Source organism: Equus quagga, chromosome 7 (assembly GCF_021613505.1).
Source record: "Equus quagga isolate Etosha38 chromosome 7, UCLA_HA_Equagga_1.0, whole genome shotgun sequence".
Lineage (NCBI taxonomy): Eukaryota > Metazoa > Chordata > Mammalia > Perissodactyla > Equidae > Equus > Equus quagga.
Window position 1 is genome coordinate 53926663 of NC_060273.1, and position 20332 is coordinate 53946994.

A 20332-nucleotide genomic window follows, 5' to 3' on the forward strand; every position below is an offset into this window, starting at 1 on the left:
GCAGGCTTAGTTTGGCCTGTGGGCCCTTGTTTGTTGACCCCATTGCTAGACTGAGGGATTGGAGGTTATGTTTTATTTTAATCTGTGCCTTCCCAGGGTCTCTGTCAGTCCTGGCACTCAGTCTCCGTCTGTCAGTGCTGACTGAATGACTTACTCCGTGGTAGGCTCTCTCAGGTATGCTGAATGACTCAGGGATACCACTGATTTTCAGAGAATCAGTAAAAAGTTTCCCTTTTTCAAAACAAGACATGGAAATGCAGTCTTTGTCACAATGACTGAGAAGAGGGCAGGAGCCTCCCTTTGTGGATGTTTGTAGGCGAGTGAAGAGAGATTTTTTTTTTTCCTACGTGAAGTGTAGAGATTTATTCTTCGCAAATAGACCTACAGAACGTGATTTGTAATAGGAAACAGATTTCCCCCCTGAAGATAAATGGAATGTCCCCACCTCCCAAACTGAGAAGAGAATTGTTTCCTCTTTACAAAGGAAACAAATTGGATTCTCAAAGGAATAATCAGAGCCGTTTTTAAAATTGTTATAATAAGGAAGATATGGTTTCATGGATGATGAAAGGGAGATTTGCCTTCCTTGGGTCTGGACATGCAGACTGGTTGGAAAATCAGATGGGCCCTTTTCTCTCCCTGCCTAATTCCTGTCCCTTGGCATTTTATCAGCACCACGTGGGGGAGGGTGGCTCCCGCCTGAACAGGGTTGGTGGGCCCATCCCAGTCCCACTGCTTCCCTATAAAGACAGTCTCTTCCTTTCCAGCTCTTCCTCTTCAGCATGCTACTGAAGTGGGTCCCCATGCCTCAGCCAAGCTTCCTGACAGCTGTAGTTCATTTTGGTCCATGGGAGAGGGCATTACAGATGGGAGACTTGCCTGAGCAAAGGCATAGTGCTTCGAATGAGCCTGGTGAGTGAGGGGGACCTGCCTGGGTGGATGAGTTGTTTGAGCTGCACTTGCAGATGGCCAGGGCACAGGCTGAGGCCTCTTGGTGAAGGGAGAGAACCAAGATGGGTTGAGGGACCAGTGCCATGTATCTGGATGAAAATCAAATCAGTTGTGTTTTGGCCAAATGCTGTTAAGCGTGGATGCCAAGAGTTGGTATACGCGCAGAAGCGTGGCTGTGAGAGGGAGGAGTTGCCATCATTTGATCCAAAAGCCTTAACTCACCAGTCCTTCACTGGGTCCTGGAGACAAGGAGGGGAGTCCCACACAACCTTGCTTTCTTGTTGCTCATAATAAAGTAGACAGACTCAGTTCCTCCCATTGCTGGGGAGGTATAGGAGCAAAGAGCAGGGAGCCCTGACAATCCAGCTCTGCCTTCCAGAATCATTACCATGTGGATAATACTGAGAAGATGTAACTGGGGCGAGGTACTTAACCTCTCGGGACCTCAGTTTCCTGTAAAATGAGGATAATAATAGTATCCACCTCATAGAATTGGTGTGAGGACTCAAAAGAGATGAACGGTGTCTGATACATCATGAGAACTCAATACATGGAAAAAGTTTTATTATTATTATTTTTTTGGTAAGGAAGATTGGCCCTGAGCTGACATCTGTTGCCACTCTTCTTTTTGCTTGAGGAAGATTGTCACTGAGATAACATCTGTGCCAATTTTCCTCTGTTTTTTGCATGTGGGATGCCACCACCGCATGGCTTGATGAGTGGTGCATAGGTCCGTGCCCAGGATCCAAACTGGCAGACCCCAGGCCACTGAAGTGGAGTGCGCAAACTTAACCACTATGCTAACAGGCTGGCCCCAAAACTGTTTTACTATTATTATTCATTATTATGTTTTCCTAGGAGTAACAATTTTCTACATTTGTACAACTCTTTTAATTGCTAAAGGCCTTTCTCTTGCAATATTTCACTTGATATCTCCAAACCCCCTAAGGCTCATCAAGTGGTATTAACCCCTTTTATAGTTGAGAAGAGTGGCTTACCCAAACCACACAATTAGGAAGTCAAGGAACTGCATTGGGAACCCTGAGGCTGCAACTCCTGGACTGATTGTCATCAAGTCTGTGCCGTTCTGCTTTCTTGCTGGGGTGCAAGGCTGTGTCAGCCCCATGGGTGATGCCTAGATGTGCAAGAAGTGTTCTCTGTTCTCAAGGAGCTTAAAGTCCAGTTGAAATTTGAAAAGCCTTGGTCTAGAATGGAGAGTCCACACACAAGTTAGAAGCCACTTTTGCTGTCCCCAGTAAGGGAAGGCAGGCCAGAAATCAAGTTACCAGGAGTCTTATATGGCGCCATCAGATGACACCCAGAATGATCTTGTGCTGAACCTGCAAAGACCTGTCTCTGATTTCCTGCGTGTCACTTGGCAAATTCCCTCCATGTGTGAAATGAGCGATGAAGCCAGCTCTCTGGTGGATGTGTTAGTTCCAAGTTGCATCACATCCCGCCACCCCCCCCAAGTCCTCCTTTGCAACAGACCTTAACATTATTCTGTGATTACTTCGCATCATCCTTCCCAAATGTGCATCAAATTAAAGAGTTATTAGGGCATGGCAGGACATGTTTATGGGGAAGAATTTCCTTTAAAGTCACAGCTCAGCCTGAACTCACTTTATTAGTGTTTATACAAAGTATGTAGGCTGTTCCAGTGCAATCCATGTTTATATTCCTGCAGCCATCATTGCATTCCTTGGGCTGCTCCTTCCTGTTTTCTTAAAGTGACTACTGCAACTATATTAAAAGTTAATAGTTTGTGTGCCCTGTGGCTGGTCGGGCTTGGAGGTGTGCGCCATTCAGAGAATGACACTTAACCACGATGTGTCCTGCAAATAGCATAGACTTTGAAGTGGTCTGCGGCCCAAGTGGACAAGAAGGGGGGCTCCTTAAGAACAAAGACATGGTGGGCAACAAGGTCCCCTGGGGAGCACTTCCTTTGTCACTCACCTCTATTGTGGGTATTTTGTGGCTTTAGTTAGGAATACCATTTGTGTTGCTTTTCTCAGGACAGTCCCCAACTTCTGCCTATTTTCGTGGTGTAATTATTAGTGGTGACGCCTTTGACTCACAAAAGCATTCAAGTTTGGCTGATAAATTATATGGTCCCTCTAATTCTAACTGGTGCCCAGATTTACTGATAGAAATGAAACCTGGACATTGACTTTGGGCTCAAGTCATTGTCAATGAAGGACAAATGTAACTCAGTTAAAACTGTCGATGAAAAGCTCAAGTCCAGATCATTCAGTCGTTCAACAGATATTTATTTGTGTCTTTTATGTGCTGACCTCTGAGGATTCAAACATAAATAAGATATGGCCCTGATTCCCGGGAACTTGGAGTTTATTGATTTAGCTAAAATTTTGCATAAGTTATGAAAATTCACTAATCAGATCATTTCCTTTTGTCTTTCACCCTTCAGGACTCAGTATTTATTTCTTGCAAGTTGATTGCTAAGTTTTTAGGCACCGATACCTGACTGACTGGATATAAATGCCCCTTTGGTTCTTATCAGCTTGTGGTCATAGACAAGGGTCTTAATCTCCCTGTGCCTCCCTTTGTTCATTCATAAAACAGGCCTAATAATAGCACTGACCTCATAGGCTGGTTGTAAGGATTCCAAGAGGCACCGAATGTGAAGTGCTCAGCATAGTGCTTGGCACGTGGTAAACACCCAATACACATTGGCTCTTGCAAAAGAGTGACTCATTCTGAAGATAGTTATTTAGACCCTAATGTGGGCTGGCTGTAGCTTTTGTACCTCTGTTGACTGGAACTTAGGTGGCCTTTATTTTTTTTGAGGAAGATTAGCCCTGAGCTAACTACTGCCAATCCTCCTCTTTTTGCTGAGGAAGACTGGCCCTGAGCTAACATCCGTGCCCATCTTCCTCCACTTTATATGTGGGATTCCTACCACAGCATGGCTTACCAAGTGGTGCCATGTCCGCACCCGGGATCTGAACTGGTGAACCCAGGGCTGCTGAGAAGTGGAACGTGTGCACTTAGCCGCTGCGCCACCAGGCCGGCCCCTAGGTGGCCTTCTTAAAAAATGCATAGTTTAAGGTAATGTGTATTAACGGGATTCAAAGCCTGTGAGAATTGTTGTGGCAGATAATTCAGGGTCAATGAGATTCTTACCCTGGGGGATCAACCAGTTTATTTTCCTCCTTTTAAAGATGGGGAGGTAGCTTTTCTAAGGTCATGCTATAAATTAGAGCACAGAGAAAGATCATGGATGCTTCCATTTTAGGCCTTTCTTTCCGACTCTGCCAAACTGCCACATGTATCAGTCAGCACAGGCAAAGCTGTGCTGCAGGAACAAATAAACCCAGATGTATCAGTGGCAAAACATAATAAAATTGTATCACTTCTTCATATTGTGGCCCAGTGCAGTTGGTTTGGGTAGTGGTGGGTGGCCTGTCTTCCACATAGTCACTTAGGAACCCAATTCCTTTCATCTTGGGACACCACCATTTTGACAGATGGCCTACACATGTCAAAGAAGACAACAAAAGGGAAGAGAATGTAACGTTGCACAAGATGTTTTATGGCCTAACCTGGAAATGGCATATGTCGCTTCCATCCACATTCCTTCCTTCAGATGTCAGTCACATGGTCCCCTCAAGGTGCAAGCAGTGCCGGGAATTTTAATCTTGCTGTTTACCTGGGAGGAGCATGCAATAGATTGGTGAACACATAGCACTGTCCCTGTTGTCCCTATCTTACCACGCACCTGATGTTTTTTGCCACATTTCCAAAGGCCGACCCCAGACTTTTGTGAGATTTCTGTTTCCTGATTCTCAGGGATTTGCGGAGCCATTTTTTCAGGCACTCTTATAGGCAATGTGGGGAAGGGTTTGAGAACCCTTCTGAGAAGAGTTTGGAAGGGTTTGAGATTTCTGGGATGCTAAAGTGGAGCATAAAAGTCCAGCCTTTTGCATTGATAGTCATCACCTGGAGACCATTGCTCAGAAAGGAATGTTACCTTAAGTTGTCGTTGGAAGGGTTTGGGAAGGATTCCTTTTTTTGTTTTTTCCTTTCTGAGAGTGAGGACTGGGATGTCCTGGGTGTGTCCTGAAGGGAGAGCTCTCTCTTCAGATGCTTTATTGAAGGATGTTCCTGGGTCGACTAGGAAGATCTAGGCAAAGAGCCGTGGGTTAAACCAGGTGCCCCTTCAAGATTACTTGAGCACTGAGGTCCCACCAACCCCTTCTGCATCTTATTTGTGCTCACGTTTTGCATGAATAATAATAAGGAAATTGATGGTAATGGTTGCTTATCAAGTACTTACTATATGACCAGCCCTGTGCTAGAATCACTTTATCATCTCATTTAATCTTTACACCCTAAGTGGTGGGTACTGTCTTTATGCCCATTTTACAGATGAGGAAACAGCAGCTTAGGGATGGGTTAAGTAACTTACCCAAAATCAGACAATTGTCTCATAAGATTTGAGCCCAGCCTATCTGATTCTGAGCCTGCTTTCTTAAGCATTATGCTCTGGAGCAGGGATCTCAAATTCAAGTGCCTGTAAGGACCAACCAAGCAGGTGACATATGTGAGGGAAACAGTTCAGATGGATGAATTGCAGAGAACGTGCCCTGTCCAAAATGGGCAGCTGCCTTTTAGCTCCAGTGTACGGTAGCCATGAAGGCCCAGGGTTATCAGATCATCTGATTTTTTTGGAGACAGCCCAGAATTCCAGGTTTGTATATGAAATGCTCCCAAATTGGCAATTAATTTACAAATGTTAAAATCATTCTGAGGACCAGACTAAACATGTCTGTAGGCCAGAATTGGCCTGTGGGCTACTAGTTTGCAAGTTATATTGTGCCTCCAACAAAGAGCTGGTTATGCCCCATGTATGTCCTTTCCTGCTGGAGCATGAAGCTAAACAGAGCAAGACAGGGGCCAGCAGGGAGCCCTTCTGCTGCAAGGAGAGGAAGAGTGGAGACCCACACTCGCCACTCCCTCTTGCAGGGCCCTCTCTGCCACCACATCCCACCCTCCAGGTTGCCCCTATGTCTGGCCCATTCTCTTCCCTGCAGGTAGCTGTCTGCACAGTGCTGGCTGCAGACTTTTGCAGGTGTAAAATTATATATGCGAGCATGTTGCCAAGCCAGAAATTTAGCCCAGGGAGGCTTAGTTCCTAAACAACTGAGGTAGTGTGAAGCCAGTTTTTTAAATAAAATTCAGTTGTTGCTCTCTCCAATGCGTTTATGTGTTTTTAAACTTACATGTGGTTGTGTAACTGATGAGAATGAAGTGCAAAAGTCAGAGAATAATTGGATAATGCCTCCTGTTGTGCAAGTCAGGAGAAGGAAAGCATGGGATGGGAGCTCCATGAGGATGATCTGCAGGGAAACATGGCTGCCTGTGACCTGGTGGGATGGTAATTTGATGGTTCTTGAACACATGCTGTTTTCTCTCTTCCATCAGGGAAGATGGATGGATGACATTAGGTCCTTTGGGCTGGGGAGAGGAAGCAAAGGAAGGAGGACACCCATCAGGACAGGGCAGTCTGAGAGCTCCTAAGAACTGCCCTTGGGCTCATCAAAGGGCATCTTCTCTTGTCCAGATTTCTGGAGTCTTGAATGGCTTTAGCTCTGCTGATCACTTTAGCTATGGAGAAAGTCCTATTTAGACTGGACCACTTTTTTCAACATTTTTTTAGGGGGGTTTGGGGGTGCATGAGTAATACATATTTGCTTTGGGAAAATTGACAGTCCTAATAAGCAAAATGTAAAGTGTTTTGAAAAATGTTAAATTTTAACATTTTAACAAATGTTAAAAAAAAACAAACAAACAACAACACCTCTTTGCCCTAGCATCCAGAGAAAACTAGTGTACATGGCTCTGAGTGTCTCCAAGGGGCCTCACTTCATCTGAGGTGTCTGGGAGGAAGTGGAGTGAGTATAATCTGTGGTCTTGGCTCCCACGGAGCTTCACGCTCCTTTGGGAGACAAGGCAAACACACAGGAAACAGGCAGCAGCACACGAGGTGGAAGGAAATGTGATGAAAGACCAAAATGAGTTGTGCAGAGGCTAAATGATGCAGAAGTTCAGAAGTTCAGAGAAGGGAGAGATCAGCGTAGGATGGAGAGGCTGGGAGTGCTGCAGAGAGGAGAGGCGGGAGGCTGCGCAAGGCCTGAAAAGAGGGGGTATCAGTTTCCTGGGGCTGCTGTGATGAAGTGCTGCAAACTGGGTGGCTTAAAGCAACAGAAATGTTTTCTATCACAGCTCTGGGGCGGGGGGAGTCAGCAGGGCCATGCTCGCTCTGAACCCTGTAGGGGAGAGTCCTTCCTTGTGGTGGCCAGCAATCCTTAGCGGTCCTTGGCTTGCAGCTGCATCACTCCAGTCTCTGCCTTGGTCATCACATGGTGTTTTCCCTGTGTGTCTCTGTTTCTTCATCTTATAAGGACTCCAGTCATGCTGGATGAGAGCCCACCCTAATGGTCTCATTGTAACTGGATTACATCTGCAAAGACCCTATTTCCAAATAAGGTCCCATTCACAGGTACCTGAGTTAGGACTTCAACATGTTTTGGAGGGACACCATTCAACCCATAACATAGTGGTAGGATTTGGATGGAGAAAGGATGTCAAGGGCTGTTGAGCCCAGCAAGTAGCGGGAACATATGTGTCGCTGGAGCGCCCAGCACAGTTTCCGGATCTGGTAGGCGCTCAGGAAATGTCTGTGGATGGAAAGAGGTAAGAATTAATTGAGGCAAGCCGAGAACAGCGATGAGATCCACCTGGCTGCCGTGCTGTTGTGCAGCAAAAGAAATGGCGTTTGGGGGAAATTAATCTGGTTGTGGTGGGGCAAGATTAATGTTGGGAAAAGAGGCTGAGGGGAGTTAAATCAGTCATTTCCCTGCTTGATCCTTTCTGGGGTTCCGATTGCTGAAGGCGTGAAGTCTGCCACATGGATGTTCCACAGTCTCGGTGCCGCCTGCCTCTATAACCTCGTTTGGTGCCATTCTGCTCCAGTCACCTGAGCTCCTTTCTGTTGCTTAAAGCCTCCAAATGCTTTCTCTGCTCAGGGCCTTTGCACTTCTGTTCCTCCACTTAGAAACTTCTCCCTTCAGCCTCTCCCCTCATCTGGCTTCTTCTTGTCCTTCAGGTCTCAGACCAAATATCTCGCCCCAAGAGAAGCCCCTCCTGACCACCCCAGCTAGCACCCCCGATTCCTCCCACCCTCACCTTCATTCTCCTCACCTCACCCTGAAATGGCTTCCAAGTTATTTCCTTGTTGTAATCTGAAGTTCTGTTGTTGATTTGTAGTCTCTTGTCTCCCACTGTGTTAGTTTGCTATGGCTATGTAAAAATCATACCACCAACTTGGCAGCCTGAGAGTTCCCATTTATTACCTCACAGCTAGCTGGGGACTCTGCCTCAAGGTCTCAGGAAGCTGCAGCTGAGGTATTGGTTGGGGCTGTGGTCTCATCTGAAGGCTTACCTGGGGGTGTATTCACTTCCAAGCTCTTGAGGTTGTTGGCAGATTTCAGTTCCTTTGCAGCCTGTTAGACAGGGCTTTGGGCTCTTGCTGGTCATCCTCAGCTCCTTGTTGGATGGTTGTGGAGGCTGCCCTCAGGTCCTTGCCTTATTGGCTTCCCTAACATGGTTGCTTGCTTCATCACAGGTAGCAAGGGAGAGAATCCTCTAGCAAGATGGGCATTATAGTCGTATGTAATGTAATCACAGAAGTGACATCCTGTCAGCTTTGCCAGATTATATTGGTGAGAAGCAAGGCAATAGGTCCTGCCCACACTCAAGGAGAGATTACATAAGGGAGCCAGCACCAGGAGGTGGGAATCATGTGGCCACCCTGGAATCTGTCTGCCACACTCACTGAGAGAGTACAAGTTCTCTGAAAGGAAGTTTTTTGTTGTTGTTCAACACTCTGTCCCTAGCCACAAGCCCAGTGCCAGGTCCAGAGTAGGTGTTTAATAGAGGGGTATTGTAGGAAGAAATGAAAGATGGAAGGGAGAGAGAAAGAGGAAGGATGGAAGTAAAGATGGAATGTCCTACTTTCCCCTGCAACATGCTTTAACCGCCAAACAAATCTGCTTGCAGTTATCCTAAGGCAATGCCTCTGGGCTTTTATACATGATGTTTCTTTTACCCGGAATCCTTTTCCTCCTTCTCACAGATTCCCATGCCAACCATCCTGGCTTTGGCCAGCTCATTCTTGAGGTCTCAATTAAAATGTTGCCTTTTCCTAGAAGCCTTGCCTGACCCTTCAAACCTGATTACTCCATCCTCCTTCCTCCATACTCTCCAGACTTGGGCACAGTATAGAGCAGGAGTCTGTAAACTGCAGCCCCCAGGCTACATCTGGCCTTCAGCCTGTTTTGTAAATAAAGTTTTATTCTAGCACAACCATACCCATTTGTTTGTGTATTTTCTATGGCTGCTTTCATGCTACAAAGCTGGGTTGCATAGTTGTGATAGAAAATATGGCTGGCGAAATTTAGATTATTTACTATCTGGCCTTTTAAAGAAAAAGTTTGCCAATCTCTGATGTAGAGTGTTTATCACAGTCTGTGGTAATTGACTACTTTTTCCCCACTAAACTCTGAGTTGCTGAAGGGCGGGGACCGTATGAGTCTTGTTTACAGTGGTATCCTAGCATAAATACACCTGAAACTTAATGGTGAAAACATATTTGTTGAATGAATGAATGAATGATCTATCAGTCAGAAACAGAAAACAGGTGGAGAAACTCAAATTAGGATTACTCAAGGAAGGCTGATTTACAAAGGGAGGACTATTTCAGAGGTGTGGGTGTGATTCAGGGGACTAGGCCTAGAAACAAGTGTCGCCACCTCCAAACTGTAAGAGGTGAGAGGAGGCCGAGTGTTGTGGAACCAGTAAATGGTCAGTCATGAAGAGGAGCCATGAGCTTTGGTGCGGACATTGAACTAGGAGAATGAATACTCTCTCCTTATCCTGCTCCCTCCCTCCTACCTCCTGCTCCACTCAAAGAGAAGAAAAAGGGCATGGAGGCAGCCCTGGAATATGGTCCATTCAGGTCAGCCTCCGGGGTGGAAGAAGGTGGAGAGCGAATAGCTGAAACTGAGGCCAAAGCCCCTGTCCAGCTTCTTCTGTTTGGTTGGAACCTTTTCTTTGCTGGTGGTAAACAAGGGGTCAGGCTGGGCTACACGACATCTTAACTCTGGCCCTTCCATCCCCTTTTCTGAGCGGGATTCCTCAAACTGGGCTATGGCATCTGGAACGTGACTGCATCGCACCATCTGAAGCTTGTTCGGGAGCTTGCTGCCCTTGTCCTCAGACCTTTGCTTCTCTATGACTCCCACCATGGCCCCTGGTGTCCCACCATAGCCCCTGCTGTCCCACCATAGCCCCTGCTGTCAACACCCTCCCACGTGCCTCCGTCCCATCTGCTCCAGGAGGTCTTCTCTCTGAGCTCCTGCTCTCACAGCTCTCAAGTCTCTGATTGCCCACTCTCTGGGGAATCTAGACCACATCCCTTAACATTGAATTTTGCATATTCTTACATTGTTCTCTAAGTATCTGATAAGTTCTTAGTCTGTCTCCTCAACTAGACTCCAAGCTCCCTGAGGGCACGGACCAAGCCATACTGTTTAATCCCATCTGATTCTGGGCCCCCAAAATATGAGACTTAGAGATGTCAAAATTATCAGGACTTTATAGGTCATGTAGTTCAGCCTCCTACCCATCACAAGTACCTCCCTAGGCATCATGCCCAACCTGAGTTAACTGCTCATCTCTGCTTGTATCCCGCTGTAACAGGGAACTTCCGCATGTAAGGCAGCCCTCATGAATTCGCCTTATCTTCTTCCTGAAACCCAGACGGCATCATTCTGTATACCCTTGCTGTATAGGGGGCAGGTGGTCTTAAAGTCTGATGTGATGGTGTATTTTCTAACTCTGTATGTTTCACTATCACGGAGAAACATCTCTTTTGAAGCCAATTGTAACCTCCACCTCTGCATCCTCTCCCTGCTGGTTGTTAGCTCTGGGTGAAAAGTTAACCACTTTGAATGCTGTTTAGAAAGTACTTGCTCACACAGCTTATCTCTTGAGCCTCATGATAATCCTGTGGAGCTGGTATTCTTGGTCATATTTTACAGAAGTCTCAACAACAACACTGACAACTGGAGCTCAGCAGAGTTAAGTGACTTTCCCAAAGTTACACAGCTGAGAATTGAGGAAGTGGGGACTCAAATCCACATCTTCTGGGTTTACAATTGAAGCCCTTTTCTCTACACTCTGCTGCTTCACTAGGAGTTGTTTTTATTGCTTCCCCTACCCAGATGTGCCACGGCAAAAAGAAAATTTTTCAGGAATGCCACAGAATGAATCAGAAAGAGGGTATGGATATACGTGTGCCCAGACAGGGACAGTGGCCTACCCTGGAACATTTTTGTTTCATTTTTTCCAATGTTGTTCTGGATTCCTCTTCCTCCCCACCCCACCCAAGGTGTCAAACAGATGTGAAAATACCACAAAGTTGCAACTCACAGCATTGGTTTATGATTCACTGCTTGGGCTGGAGAAAAACAATGCAGGAGATTACCATGGAGGCGCCTGTTTATGGAGGCAACATGGTAGATGATGGAGCAACGTGGCAGAGACCATGTTGAGCAAAACGGCAAGAAAGCACTTCCCCCTGGAGTTTGCAAAGGGGCTCAGCACTCCCAGTGGCCTAGACCTCACTGGGAGACAGAATAGGGAACGTGCCATCTTGCTGGAGTGGGAAGCGGCGAAGCCACTAGGAGTACCCCTTGTTCAAGACCTAGGGATGGGCAGCTCTATTCTGTTCTGTTCTATGTATTTATTCATTCATTTTTCTTTGAGTCAGCAGTTAATATGATGCAGTAGAAAATACATAGACTTTAGTTATAGATGGGGCAGCATGATGTCATAAAAGACTTGGCTTCTGCAATCAGAGAGTCTGAGTTCACATCCCAGCCTTTGCCGCTTACTGGTTGTGTGACTTCGTGGAAAGTTACTTTGTTGGTAAAATTTTATAAGCTAGGGTGGAGGTGGGGGAGATTAGGCTTCAGTTTTCTCAGGTGAAAAATGGGATCATGATGGTACCTACCACAAATGATTACTGTGTGGATAAGAGAGAATGAACGTAAAGTTTTTAGCACAGTGCCTGGGGTGTAGTTTGGGCCCAACAAATATCAGCTCTTATTAAGGTGGTATTCAGTATTTGTTGAAGGAAGATAATAGCAGCTACCTTTCAGAACTGTTGCAAAGAGAAGGAAAAAAAAAAAAAACATGGAAAGCTACTGACTCAGAGATATTGCATTTGTCAATGTAGATTGCCATAACAAATAGTCCCAGAATTTCAGTGGCTTAAGAGTTCTATCTTGAACATGTCTGAGTCTGTAAATGGGGAGACAGAGGAGGGAGGATTTCTGTTTCCTGCAGTCATTCAGGGACTCAGGCTCTTTCTATCTGCCATTTTTGGAGTCTTCCACTGGATCTACTGAATCTAGCCCAAGATGTGGGAAGAGAAAGAGTGTGGAGGATTGGGCAGGAAGTTTTATGGATCAGGCCTGAAGGCAGCATATGTTGCTTCTGCAGGAAGCAATGATGAGAACTCAGTTACATAGTTGCACCCACCTGCAAGGGGAGCTGAGAAATGTAGTCTACTTGTGTGCACCAGACAGGGGGAAATGGTGTGGTGGACATGCCAGCCTCTGCCACAATGTTCAGTGATCAATATCCACTCTCCTGATTACTAATATAACACCAGGGTGATTCCATGGTATCCTAAGCCCCACTTGGAGGGATGGGCAACCCTAATTATGCCGTTTTTACTCCTCAGAGTCTGAGAGAAGGACCAGTTCTCACCTCATCCCTAGAATGACTTGGATGCCTTTGGCCCTTGTGAGCCATCCTTGACCATAATGACAGGACAAAGGGTCTCAAGGGTGGCAGGCAAGCTTCAGAAAGGACATGCCATGAGAGTCACATGAATGGAGTTCCATTGTTAATGGTAAATTAAATATTTGGAAGGTGACTTTCTCTTCCTTTTTCTTTCATCTCTTTATCGTTGCAAAGCAAATCACTCTGAAACCTAATGGTTTCAGACAGAGCGCTCATTTTAGTATTCTCTCTCACGGTTTCTGTGGGAAGGAATTCAAGAGTGGTTCTCCTAGGTAATCTGGCTCAGAGTTTCTCATAAGTCATGGCCAGATGGTAGCTGGAACTGGAATCTCAAAGGTGCAGTATGGGCCTGACCTCTAGGCTGTGAAAACACACAGCCAGAGCTGGAACAGCTGGGGCTCCTCAGGCACCTCTGTCTGTCTGTCTGTCTGTCTTTCCTTCCCTCGTCCCCTCACATTTCTCATTGGTGGAGGCTTTAGGTCTTCTGGTCGTCTCACATGCCAGCTCAGGTGAGGGCCCCAGTGCAAGTGCTCTGGGAAAGAGCCAGGCAGTCACACGTTGCCTCTTCTGATCTAGCCTCAGAAGTTCTGCAGCATCACTTCGGCCACAGTCCTGTAGTCGAAGCAGTCACAAGGGTCTGCTCAGGTTCAAGGCAAAGGGGCATAGGCTCTGCCTCTTCATGGTAGGTGTGTCAAAGAAACCATTTGCAGACATATTTTTAAATGACCCCACTTCTCTACCCCGCATCTAGACTCTGTAATTGCTTCCCCAGCCAGGATCCCCCTTGTGGGATCACGCCTGCAGATGGTTCAGATCTCATACTAGGCTGGGATATACTGATTCTCCCAGAGGCCAAAGCTGAAGGCTGAGAAATGTGGCTAACGGTCCAGAGGAGCCTGGACTGGGAGGATGGGGGCGGTGGGAGTGGGGATGGGCCCATGAGGTAGTGCAGCACCTTCTCAGTGTCACTTTAGTTCGTTCCCGTTTTCAGCCAAGCACGTCTGTGATCCAGGCTTTGTCATTCTCACCACTCCAAGATCTGCAAGTAGGAGAGGGTTACATAAAGCATGGAGGCTCAGAGAAATTAAGTAAATTACTCAAACTCACACAGCTGGGAGTGGGAGGTGGGACAGGGATTTGAACGCTATGTGTCACCTCAAAGGCCCCGTGCTCCTTGACCCTCTCCCTGGCAGTCTGGCAGTGTGTTTCTTGGGTGGGGCAGGGGGAGAAACTGTGGAAATAGGTGTTATAGAAATGCTGTGAGGGAGAGGCAGTGCGAGGGGAACACTCATGGCACTGTCACTCTTTTTATCAGCCAGAAATGCACCCCTTTTTACCTTTAGGAAGATTGCACGCCAACAGAGTCTCTTGGGATCCAGGATTCATCTCTAGGCACAGAGTTTGGGGTGCAGCGGTCAGCTGCTCTTGGTGCATTGAAATTTCAGTGATTGCGGTGGGGGGGGCTGGGATGCAGTCAACTAATTATAGTAACAATAGCTGTCATGATTGGATATTTGACAAATGCCGGATAAGCACTGTCTATGCATCATCTCATTTAACCCTTGTAAAAACTTTTGAGGTTGAGATTGTCACCCTCATTTTGTAGATGGAGAAACTGAGCCTTAGAGATGAAGTGAACTGACCTTAGGTCGCTCAGTGAGTGGCAGGGCAGGGATTTGAACTCAGGACTTCTTGCTTCTGAAGCTTAGCCTCCCAAACACTGACTCTGTAGCTGGGGCAACCCCACAGTCCCCACCCATACCCCTGCTCCCAAGTTTTTAGCATTTCAGCAGCACACTTTGTGGCCCTTCACATAATAAATATTGATTGACAATATTGGTGCCACAGCCACTAGCACAAGCTGCTGAGATGCCATGCCGTGTCCCAGTAGTTAAACCTTTAGTTGCGTTGTCACATTTGCAGTTGTTAAGGCCCCCAAACATCCATCCCAACTGAGACAGGAGGTGAGAAGAATGCTTGTGGTGATTGTGAGCTCAGAGATTTCCGTCTGTGTGCTGGTGTGTAACTCTTGCATCAGCATCCCTTCTCTGTTTCCCTGTGTAGTTGTTGATCTTCCTTTACCAGCACTCAACGTAGTCTGAGAAGCCTAAATACTGCCTCTCTCCATCACAGGCTGGTTAAGAAACAACCTTGATTGCTATTTTAAATAGTGGAAAACTGGTTGAGGAAGGGAGATGGTTCCCAGGTGAGGTCACTCAAGGACTCACTTGATTCTTATTTCAGTGTTATTTCCGATATTAGGAGAACAAAGTGCTAGAATCTGAAAGTTTTTTTCCCTATTCTTTTTATGCAACTGTAGAACTCAGGTCTTTCTGAGACATGACTGCAGGATGGCAACTTTAGGACCCGATTAGGAACACCAAAGAAGTAGTGAACATTTGGAGGGGGATCCATCATTGGGAAATGGCCTCTTAGTACCTAAAGGTTTAGGAGGAAAGCTAAGCCAGTTCATAGATACTTGGTTTAAAATCCAACTTGGCCAAAACTCTGAAAAGTTTCTCATAAGGAAGCATGGTAAATAGAAATTAATTGTTTAGCACCCCATATTAAGAATTGTAACGTATTATTCGTGGTCCTTTTTTGTGTTTGTATCCAGTCTTCTTAGATAATTTTAGTGAGCACTATATTTATACAGTTGTTCACAGGTTCATTCTTGACTCTGGTTTTTCCTTAATCCTGGTTTCCTACCCCTGTGGTGCCCTCTTCTCCCCAACACTAATGCCACCATATCATTTTCAGTTCTTCCATGGCAAATTCTTCTCTTTGAGGCCATTATCAGGAGCTTAAGCCTTGAAGTTGAGGCAAGAGTAATCCATGTAGCTGTCTGTACCTAATGAATCAGATTAGCAAAGCTGTGTCCGCTCTGTGCCAAGCACACATTCTATCATGTCGAGCTATGGAGTTAAATGAGATAAGGTCTTTGCCCTCAGGGAATTTGCAAACTAGCTGGGAAAACGACAAGTACCTACTTAGGTACCAAAGTCAGTCAAGGTTCTTTGGGTTTCAAGCGATAGAAAATTCAACTCAAACTGGTTTAAGCCAAAATATAAGGGAGATGGGATAGACTGCCTCATGTAATCTCCAGATACAGAGGTATCTGGCTTCAGGCATGGCTGGATCCAGATACTCATAGGATAGCAGCAGGAATCGGTCTTTTCTCGTATCCTGATTCTGGAACGCTCTCTCTTCATGGTAGCAAGATGGCTTCTGGCAGTGCTGAGCAAATTAGTGACCACAGTGGAGAGAAAGCTATTGGGAATTTGAATCATGTATTCATTCCTGAAACCATTACTGTAGTCAGAAGGAGTGAAGATGCTCGTAAGCCTGGGCTTGATCAGGTGCCCATCACTGGAGCTGGGAAGAGGGGTCAACTTACACTGCATGATCTAAGAGTTGGGAGAGGGGAGCTTCCCAAGGAAAATTTGTTACCTGATGAAGGGGCAGCAGAAGCCAAGCAGCTAAATATAACAGGGCTCTACTACATACATAATGGATAATTTATTCCATACAAGATTCTTAAGGTTAGTTGGGCATGCTCAGGGGATATCATTAATCATATTATTCCTCCTTGACAAGCAATGTTCCTCCAATCCAAGTCAGTTCTGGGTTGAATGGACCGTAAGCGTAACCTTCAAAGATCTGACCCAGATTTGCTCTCCATTGCAGTGACCTGGACAGAAATAATATCACCAGGATCACCAAGATGGACTTTGCTGGACTCAAGAACCTCCGTGTCTTGTAAGTAGCACATGACTGTCCAACATTTTCATTTTTAGCTCTTCAGCCTTGTAAAAATGTTCCACTGCCCTGACATCACACTCTCAAGCACTGGGCAACAGGAGTTCACCATTCTGCAGCAGAAAGCCCTTCATTAGTGCACCCAGGTTTTCACAGGTATCTTGTTCTGTGTCTCAATGCTGCTGGCTGGGCTAGACCGATGGAAGAAGTCAGTTCCAGTGACAGGGAAAACAGAAGGCTCTACACGAATAAGGGAAAACAGAAGGCTCTACACGAATAAATCAACATGCCCAGCTTCTAGGATGACAGCAATGTCAGGTTGACTAACCATGCTTCCCTTCCATAGAGATGATAATTTCTTCTCCAGCCTGTGCATTGAAAGAGCAATCAGGACACAAGTTATTTATCTTGTTCGTTGATGGAGAGGAGGGGAGGAGGGAGGGAGAGTGTCAGACAGGGTCAGAGCCCTCACTGAACACCCACAGCTGTGCAGACAGGTAGCCAAATTTGAGATGGACATTGGTGGAATGGGGTGGGAGTAGGGGGACGAGGAATATCAGGTTTTGTTGTTAAATATTGTGTACCTATCCCTAAGTCTATGAGTGGGAAGAAGCTGCCCAAGTGCTTGCCCATTGACAAGTCTCAGATATTCAGAGGTACAAGAGAGGAGCAATTGGACCCTCTTTCCTTCCTTACTCAGGAAGGAAATTTATTTGGACTCATAAGTGTGACTCCAGACCTAGAGCATAATCTTGGCCATTTGGTCACTGCCTTGGTGTTTGTTTTGTCATGAAATCTTGGCAGGCAAATGTTTACTAGAAGTAGCAGCTGAAGTCTTGGTATCTGAAGCTACCTCCTTCTTTTTACTAATAGCCCTTTATAATGCAGTGACCTTTATTCCAGGGACAGGAAGTACCAGATTCTGGTCTGACTCAGAATTAATGGCTCATGTGACCTTGGGCCAATCACCATGCCTCTTTGGGCCTCAGTTTTCTCATCTGTAAAATCTGGAATGAATAGTATATTAGTTTGATAGGGCTGCTGTACCAAGTACCACAAACTGGGTGGCTCAAACAACAGAAATTTATTGTCTCTCAGTTCTGGAGGCCAGCAGTCCAAAATCAAGGTGTTGGCAGGGTTGGTTCCTTTTAGCGCTGTGAGGGAAGGCTCTGGTGCAGGCCTCTCCTAGCTTCTGGAAGCCTCAGGAATTCCTTGGCTTTTAGATGGTTTTCTTCTCCCTGGGTTTCTTCACATTGCTTTCACTTTAGGTGTGTCTGTCTGTGTCCAAATGTGCCCTTTTTATAAGGACGCCAGTCATATTGTATAAGGGCCCGCCTCAATGATCTCATTTTAACTCAGTTACCTCAGTAAAGACCCTGTCTCCAAAAAAAGTCTCATTCTGATAGACTGGGTGTTAGGACATCAACATATGAATTTTGAGGGGATACAATTCAGCCCATAACAAATTGTTAGAAGTCCTTCATTGCATCTCTCATTGTCGCACATAAAATATTTTATGGTTTTAACATTTTCATAACAGTTTGTTTATTCTCACTGCAACTTGTGGAGTATTGCTTTGTAACATTGTTTTTCTGATTGAGAGATGATGACCAAGGTGTACATGCTAACTTCCACAGATGAAGCTCTGTATTACATAGGGGTAACATAGAGGTGGGCATTATTGTTAACCTCTGTCTGCCCAGAGGAAACAGAGGCCTAGGTAGGTTAAGTGGTCCCAACTTCACATAGCAGGTAATGGAAGGAGGAGGAATCAGAACCCAGAATGTGTGCTTTCTAACCCCCATGCAGGCGCCGCTGTTCATTTGCATTATAGAAAGCTTAGGAAACCAAGAGGGTGATTGTCTAGCCATTTTGTAAATACAGCTCTGATGTGCAAAGGGCTTACCCAAGTTTCCCTGAGCACCAGTGTGAGGACACTGGGATCTGACTGCTGGGCCTCCAGCTGGCAGATGCTCTCCCTCCACGTGTTCTCCAGTCATTGTCCTGTGTACTCGCCTCTCTCCATCCTCGGAGGGAAGACCCCACCCTCTGCCAAGTCTTTCTTTTGCCCTAAGCAGTCACGTGTCTGTCAAATCACTGGCAGCCCTGACCAAGAATGTGTGGATCAGAATTGAGATTGGTATAAGAGTGGGGGAATTCTGTGGCTCAATTTTAGGGTGATTTTTATTGAAGAGATATAGGCAGTAAACCCCTGATTCCAAGTCATTTGTCAGCTTAAATAACAGACATTTAGCTTCTCTATTTTTTCCACCTCTTCCCCCTGCATCTGTGAGAGATTTCCTTTCATACAAGTCAGAAATTTCACCTAATGCTTCATTTTCTAACAAAGTCAAAAATAACCCTTTGATTTTCTTACCATTACATCAGAAAGACTAATAAAAATTCCAATTTCCATATCTGCTCTCTGCAAATAGAAAGTTTAAAATAATCACAAAAGATCGTATTAATATCCTCTGGATGGTCTACAACATTCCTTTGACTGCAGTTTATCTTTTCAGTTAATTGGTACATTCTTCTTATTTTGATAAGCAATGCCAGAACCCTCCCCCTTCCCCCACTGGATAGACTCTGTTAATATACTGTGTTTCATTATCTTCCTTATCAGCTCAAAGAACAATCCCATTCAAGTGGCCCTTTATTACTGTGAAAGAATCTGCTAGATGGGATAGCTGAAATGCTTTCTAGCTAACACCAATAAAATATCCAGACATTTAAACCATATTTTCCCTCAATCTATTCTTTTTAGCTGAGTAACCTAGACAACTATCGTTTTTGAAAAGCTTTCATCACACCTTGACACAATCCTCGTATCTGTTTCTTATTTACAATTTATAGTGAAGCCAGAAAAGACTCAATAGTCCTGAATAATTTGGGCTTGCCACCCATTTCCATGCAGAACTGTTAATATGGTGCAGGTGAATGGGCAAAAGCTGATAAAATGGAGATTGGGAACTTTGGATTCATCCAAAGGCAATTTTGCCTAAATAAAGTGCATTCAAAGATACGAGAATTGCCTATAACAATTCTTTATCCCACAGGGTGAGAGTAGGAGAAGGTCTCTTCTGGTGGTATCGATTATCTTCCCTTTTTTTAGTAGTCTGTTGCAAGGACTTTACTATGCCCACAATGTGGGAACCAGCTTTATCCCAAATGGGGTTAATAAAAGAGTTAAACTCCACCCCAGCCATCATCACATGGGGGCGATTTCCGATTCTGATCCAGTGTTAAAACAAAAAAAACCCCGCAATGCCAGAAGAGCTGAAAATGAACACAGTCTGTGTCCCTCTAACTCAGAACAGACTCAAGCCATGGACAGCCCTTCTGGGCATCCCGCCTTTCCTGGATCCCCTGGCCTCCTGTATCTGGTCAGTAAAATGAGTGGTATCAATGGCTTTAGCACAAGCTCCTGAATTGCATCTCAGCCTAGAAGTCTGGATAGGGGGTTCACAGCTCATCCATCCATTGATTCATTTATTCATCAAATATTGATTATTTATTGAGCCTTTAAGTGCCAGGTGCTAGGCTGGACTCTGATAGATTTAGGAAGTAGATGTGGAAGGGGCCCTAGATACCCTATCAGTCAGGCTCCCAGCAGGAAAGAGATTATACTCACACGGGACAAATGAAGAGAGCTAAATAAGGAATTATTGGCAAAGGTGTGGGCAAGGTTCGGAGAAACCAAGAAGGGATGGTGCAGTTCCCTGGA

The 20332-nt window shown here is 45.5% G+C and overlaps 1 protein-coding gene across 1 annotated transcript in view; it reads left to right on the forward strand.

The window, feature by feature from the left end:
• Positions 1-20332, forward strand: part of SLIT3 (slit guidance ligand 3) — a 592330-nt gene that overhangs the window by 29079 nt on the left and 542919 nt on the right. The window contains exon 2 of the mRNA XM_046666802.1: positions 16534-16605. Coding sequence (XP_046522758.1) covers positions 16534-16605 — 72 coding nt within the window. The remainder of the gene's footprint in view (positions 1-16533; positions 16606-20332) is intronic.